At 38.8% G+C, this 6,789-nt stretch overlaps 1 protein-coding gene across 1 annotated transcript; it reads right to left on the bottom strand.

Annotated features, from left to right (window-relative positions):
• Window positions 1-2,343: 2,343 nt before the first annotated feature.
• On the bottom strand, window positions 2,344-3,777 carry LOC142434038 (zinc finger and BTB domain-containing protein 43-like). The gene has a single exon (XM_075538712.1). It carries the CDS (start codon window positions 3,745-3,747, stop codon window positions 2,344-2,346), a length of 1,404 nt encoding a protein of 467 aa, XP_075394827.1. The 5' UTR covers window positions 3,748-3,777.
• Window positions 3,778-6,789: the final 3,012 nt, after the last annotated feature.

The raw sequence follows: 6,789 nt of genomic DNA, 5'->3' as shown, positions 1-6,789 counted from the left end.
TATGATCTATGTATTTATTTAAGTCAGCAGTGAATTTTTGAATCGTGATGGGGCCAAGACAGAGCCCCCTGACATGTCACATCAGAGATCAGTGTCAGTAGATGTATATCCATTAAAATCAACTCTTTCTGGGTTCAGTATTTTAAGCAGTCATGAGTACTCCTACTTTCAGACTCTGCTATCCAAATTTCAACAGTTTGTCCCATTGGATTAGAATGAAAGATTTTCCCTCATGTACTTCTGAACTTCAAATGGTCTTCTCTATAACCTTACTATTGCTATATATACAAGGCCAACCCCTCACCTAATTTTTTTTAAAGTATATTTTGCTGTTGTTGTGTTGCTGTTGCTTTTACAATAAGCAGTCTTAGTGGAACTATGGGCTAGATGTTGAACTGCTAATTACAAAGTTCATGGTTTAAAACAACCAGCTGCTCTGTGGAAAAAAGATGAGACTGCATGCTGTATAGATTTACAGTCTGGAGAACCCTACACAGGGTCATTATGAGTTGGAATTAACTCAATAGAAATGTTGGAGTTGTTTTATTTTTCATTAAAAAATATCAGTGTTAAGAGTGGCAATGCCGGGAGGGTGGGATGGAAAGGGGGAACCTCTTACAAGGATCTACACATAGCCTCCTCCCTATGGGATAGACAACAGAAAAGTGGGTGAAGGGAGACATCAGACAGTGTGAGATATGACAAAATAATAATAATATAAAGTATCAAAGGTTCATTAGGGATGGGGGTGTGGGGAAGGAGGGAGAAAAATAAGGAGCTGATACTAAGGGTTCAAGTAGAAAGCAAATGTTTGAGAAAGATGATGTTAACAAATGTACAAGTGTGCTTGACACAATAGATGGATGTATGGGTTGTGATAATAGTTGTATGAGCCCCCAATAAAATTATTTAAAAGAAAAAAACTAAAAAATACCTTTCAAGATTGAGGCAATGTGATCAGTAAAGAATTATCATTTGACAGTGGAAGCCCAAAATCCATTTTCAAGGTCCACACATGGATTAAGCCTCCAGAGAATCCTTTTGATGATAATTGAAAGATGTGTATGATCTTATCAGAGAGCATTGTAAAATTGATTGTAGCAGACATAGGCTAAAATGTAATCTCTTATCATTTGATCTACCTTTGGACACATTTTAAAGTTGTTTCAGTTTTTTAAGAGTTGTATGAGCCCCAATAAAAAGATTTATTAATTTTAAAAAATCTACCCTTAAAAGAAAAAAAGAAATGAAAGGTGAAATGCTGGTGAATTTCTTCTGACCATAGGTCAGGCATGTGATTAGCCTTGCTCTCATGCAGAATGCATTGAAAAGTGAATTAGTGGAAATGCAGTTAGGTTGAAATTTGACACCTTATCATTTTGACTCATTTTAAGTTGAGGCTTTTCTGATTTCTTTCTTATGTTCTTAGTTTTTTTAAATAGCTTTTCTGCATATGAAATCAGGATGGGCAAATCTATAGAGGCACAGTAACTGGATTAATGGTTTTTGGGGGGTATGGCAAGAAAGGCTACGGGAAATGGAGGGCTAAAATGATTAGTACAAGAATGAAGAAACTATTCTAAAACGGAATGTGGTGATGGTTTTACAACTCTCTTGATGTGATTAAACTATTGAGTTATATGATATGTGAATCATATACCAATATAACGGTTTTAGAAAGAGTTATCACTAAATGCTGCAGACATCAGTTAATTGTAGAATTGGGAGAGGAAAAGAAATTAAAGAACCATCATAATTCACTGGCATCCAGTTAGTGTATCTCAATGGCACTTCTTGACATTTTTTTGAAAGAGGAATTCAGCCCATAATCTTTTTTTTTCTTTCTGTTAATCACGTTCTTATTCTAGGAATCACATGATTCGTAGCTTTTACAAAAGTAGCATTTTAATCAGTGAAGCAGCTACCAAAACCAACCCACATTATTTAATATCTATTATAAGAACAAAATAAAATGTCAGCGACCTTGTAATCACGAGTGATCGAACACTGCAGCCCGACACTGCCGGGGAGTGGGACTGGAGTCCAGTCCCCAGCCCAAGTGTCCACAGCACAAAGTCCACGTGCCGGGATCCTCAACCGCACGGAGGCTCCCAGCTGGGGAGGGGGCTGACTTGCCCCCAGGACCTCCTCTAGGCCAGGACTGGAAGATATAAAATTTGAGGAATTAGATTTTTAAATTGGCCTGCTTAAAGCTGGTCCTTCAGAAATATCTTTTTTTAAGCTTCTCTTATAATAGCAAGTAGCACACATCATCTGTGCCCAGATCTGCATAATTACCTGAGTTTATTTTTGTGCACGCCACTCAAGGGCCAGATTATAGCTCTAGCTAGCCTCAGTTGCATTCTGCTCAGCCTTCGCAGCTTCATAGGACTTGGTACAAGAAGTCACATGCCTGTGGAAACTGTCCCTCCACATGAATCTCTTCGCACAGATACTACACGCATACGGCTTGATGCCTGTGTGAATTTTCATGTGCCCCACCAGATGATGCTTCATCTTGAACTTCTTGCCACAGACCCCACAGCCATAAGGCCGAAGACCGAGGTGCATACTCATGTGTCGATCTCTCTGACTCTTGTGAGTAAAACTTTTCCCACACTGACAAGGGTACAGCTTGTCAGTGGCTGAGAATCCTAAATGGGACGCTTCTTCTTTAATTCCAGCTACCATTTCAATATTCTCATTGTAGCCTGGGGCTAAGGAAGCCTCCTGTCTGTGCCCAATTAGATTCCCATCCGACCTCTCTCCAGAAAACTCTTCCATGGAAGAGCCATAGAAATCCACCTGCTCGTCGTAGTTGCTTTCCTCAGCCTGGTCCTCAAACTCCGCTCCCACCTTTTTTTCCTCGATGTGAAAGTCCTCCTCTACGCCTGACGGCTGAATTGCGTGCTCTGTCTGCATGGTGTTGACGGACTCCGTGACCTGGTGCTCGTCATAGGTGGCGTGCACGTCCATGCCCTCACAGGGCGGTTCAAAGCGCTCAGGCTTCACGTGGATCCAGCGTTTATGGGCCATGATGCTGGGCTTGCTGTACAATGGTCGGGCGTAGTGAAACTCGGCGCTGTCACTGGCCCCCTCCTCCCCATCCTGGCTTGCCATCTCCGTGCTCAGCCGGTCATGCTCCGTGGATGAGTTGCTGGGAAGGTATTCGTGCTCGGTGAGCTGAGATGACAGCTCATCTTTGATGCTTTCCTCTTCATTTTCTCCATCTCGTAGTTCCTGGGCTTTGGGGAAATCAGTATTGCCCCCCGAGCCCAGCTCAAAGCTCTCTACCAGACCATTGTAGCTACTGCTGCTTGGGGACTGGTGGTCGCTGCCATGGTTGAGCTTCTGACAGAGGACTGTGGGGTTTCCCTCTAAAACCTCCGTACACTTGTCTACTACATGCCACATCTGGAGGAAGCTGGCTGCTGTTAAGTAACTAACAATTTCTGGAGCAGGCATGACTAGACGTCCAGTGTAACTAGATAGGAGTATGTTCTCAAACACTCTTGGGTTCATCACATCGGGCAAAACAATTCTCCGGCTGTTTTTCAGGAGTACCTGGTCACAAAAGTAGGGTGAACTAGCAGCAAGAACAGCTTTATGGGCCCGGAAAATGTGGCCTTGGACAACAATGGAGACATCACATAACTGCCCTTGTTGGCGCTGCTGGTTCAGTTTCTGTAGAATGGTACTAGAAAAATCAGGAAATTCTACTCGAAAAGAGTTTGTCCCAGGCTCCATTTCATCACAAATCTTGTTTAGTGCTGCCAAAGGCTCCGCACTCACATCGCCCAACCCATAATCTTTTAAAAATATTATCTAATTATGTCTTCCTTGATAAAATCCTTACTTTTTACATCTACCTTCTTCACTGAAGGTAAATTTTTCATTGTGAAACCTACACACACACACACACACACACACATTTCTTTCTAGATATTCTTGAACTTTTCAAACCAAGGATCTCATAATACCATAAATCATTTTACCCCTTCATGTATCATATAATAAAACTGAGTCCCCCAAAAGGGAAGTACTTTGTTGCAGTTTCTACAGAAATTTTGTGTCTGAGTTGGAATTAAAAACTCCCTTCCTAGATGCTTGCATAATGTTCTCATGTTACACATCTTCCATGAGTATTACACACTCTTTGTCTTACTTAAGATATATACTGCTTTGGAATTATGCTTTCTGAATCATCTCCTATTTTGTCAAGTCATGCATTCTTGGATTCTTTTCTTCCTTCTTCATGGATTTAGATATCTGTAAAAGCAGTTGAGATCAATATAATGTTTGGTTTAGCATTGATTCCATGTAGTACTAATCCAACAGTTTATCTGGACCAGGCTACTGTCAAACAATTAAGATACAACATGAAGGAGAACAGATACTTATATTTTGCAAAGATAACATAAGCAACACAAGTTTGAATAATAAGTAAGGAATGATTCCACATAATGTGTTATTTTTTAAAAATAGAATTCAAAACACTCTATAAATCATAAAATGGGTTTATTGAAGTGGAATTCACTCCAAAGCCAAAAGTTGGTAACTATTTGAAAGTCCTTAAAATTATGATAAATTAAAATAGTGAAATACTATGGGGTGATTAAAATATTAATGGTCCTAAATGTTATCTGTTGGACTAGTAGCATATTCATAACAAAAGATTAACATACTAAAACAGAATATTAAAGACTATATGTAGTATGTTCTCATTTTGGGACAAAATAATTCTGTATAGTTTTATTTTATTTTAAGTAGCAAGAGGGATAGATAAAAATGGTTAACTGTGTGACAAAAAGGTTTTTTCTTTTAGATTGTTATTTTTTCATTGTTCTAAAATTAGGCATGTATCATATTTCTAGTAGGAGAAAGAAAATAAATTTTCTTCTACCCAGTGAAATGTAATCTATCCTGCAACCATGGAGAGCTGTGATTTTCACCATACTTTTCACTAGTGCTTTCTGCTTTCACAATTATAACCTAGGGTGATGAACAGGACAAAGAGCCCAAACAACTAAAATCAGAGTCAGAGAGCTTATGTGACTTCCTTAGATGTTTACAACTAACTAGTTGATGATAACATTAGGACTGAAATATAAGTCTCTTTACTCCAAAAGTAGAGAATGTTTTTGTTTTGTTTTTTATTAAATAGGTAGAGAATGTTTTTGCTATGTCATGGTTCTTCTTTGATTCTCAAATAAGAAATTTTGAATAACTTAATGGTGGTTATATCTTGAGTAAAAAAAAAAATCTCCCCTACTCCCAAGAACAGTGTGGTAATGCAAGAGGAAAAATTGAAAACGAAAAACATTTAAAGGGCAATCAAAATTTGCTTAAGAGTGAATATGGATTTGTTTGTGAAATAAAAACACCTATAAGACCAGAAGCCCAACCAAGTCCTCACTGTGAAGGTAAGAGAGGTGTAGGAGGGGAAATCCCCCTATGGTTCCAACATTGAGAATGGGAAAGCAAACAGTGTGAAATGTGCCCAGACTACTCTGTTCTTCTTAACAGTGGCCTTAACTCAGGGAAACTAGTTTACCAAAGCCTAGCCAACATGGGAAAAGGAAAATATGCAAATCCGGCCTCTCTAGTTTTCATCATGGAAGAGGTAAAATGCCCTACTCTAGCTTCATCTTGCTTTTTTGTCTAACCTAAGAGTTGAAAAAAAAGCTAAGAAACACTTATGAGGGCCATATCACAAGGGCAGAGGGCTAAGACTAAGGCCTAATCATAGGATCAAGAACACCCCCTCTTCTTCCATGTCATTTTATCACAGCAATAAGGATGCCATATAACCACAGCAGATTAATGCTGAAGAAAACGGCATGGCTCAGACACTTGGAAAACCCGAAAATAACAAACAAGACAAAAACAGGGCCATTAGACTAAAGTTTAATATTTTATATATAAAGATAAAGCAAGTGGTAAACAGAGCATAACTCCTAGTTGAATAAATATAAAATCTCATATATCAAAGATTTATTTGCCTCAGTTCCTTTTTCCGATGTACCATGTCAGACTTTCAACAGAAAAAAAATCTCATGGCATGTTAAAAAGCAAGAACACAGTCTGCAGAAACACATCAAGTATCAGAACAAGACAGCTATGCCACAGAATTTGGAGTAATCAGGCCAGGAATTTAAAGTGACTGTGATAAACCTGCTAAGAGCTCTGTAATGGACAAAGTGGAAAACATTCTAGAGGAGATGCATAATGTAGGCAGAGAAAGTAAAATCTCCAAGAAAGAATTGAAAGGAAATGGTAGAAATTTCTAAAATGCTATCACAGAAATAAAGAATGCTTTTGATATACTCATCACTAGACTGAACATGGCCAAGGAAAGAATCTGTGAGTTTGAACGTACGTCAATAGCAACTTCTCACATTGAAAATCGATTGTCTGAAAAGAAACACTTTAGTAGTTCCTTGATAGAGTGGGAGAAAAATGTGAATCAAAACGCAAACTCATAAAACAGACCAGGATTACTTTTGGACAGTGCTTGGTGGAAACCCTGGGACTATAATCCTTACTGGGACTGAACTCTTGTTGTGGCGTCATTGTCAGCCCAACAACAGACAGGTCTACAAGAGGAACGATACAACTGTAGTATGAACACTTTAGAATAATAAACTATTTACGATCAAAAGGGCAGCATTTACCCAAGGACACAGTTTAGAGGCCTAGGGAAAATAATGAGGAAGAAAAACACAAAGAGGAAGTGGGATAAGTGATGGTACATGGAGTGAATTGCACGGGATGAGATGAAAGAATATG

This window comes from Tenrec ecaudatus, chromosome X, assembly GCF_050624435.1.
Source record: "Tenrec ecaudatus isolate mTenEca1 chromosome X, mTenEca1.hap1, whole genome shotgun sequence".
NCBI lineage: Eukaryota > Metazoa > Chordata > Mammalia > Afrosoricida > Tenrecidae > Tenrec > Tenrec ecaudatus.
This window is presented reverse-complemented; position numbering and strand designations above follow the sequence as displayed.

Bases quoted from the DNA above. Each gene is read 5' to 3' on its own strand.
- LOC142434038 (XM_075538712.1), bottom strand. From the start codon at position 3,747: ATGGAGCCTGGGACAAACTCTTTTCGAGTAGAATTTCCTGATTTTTCT.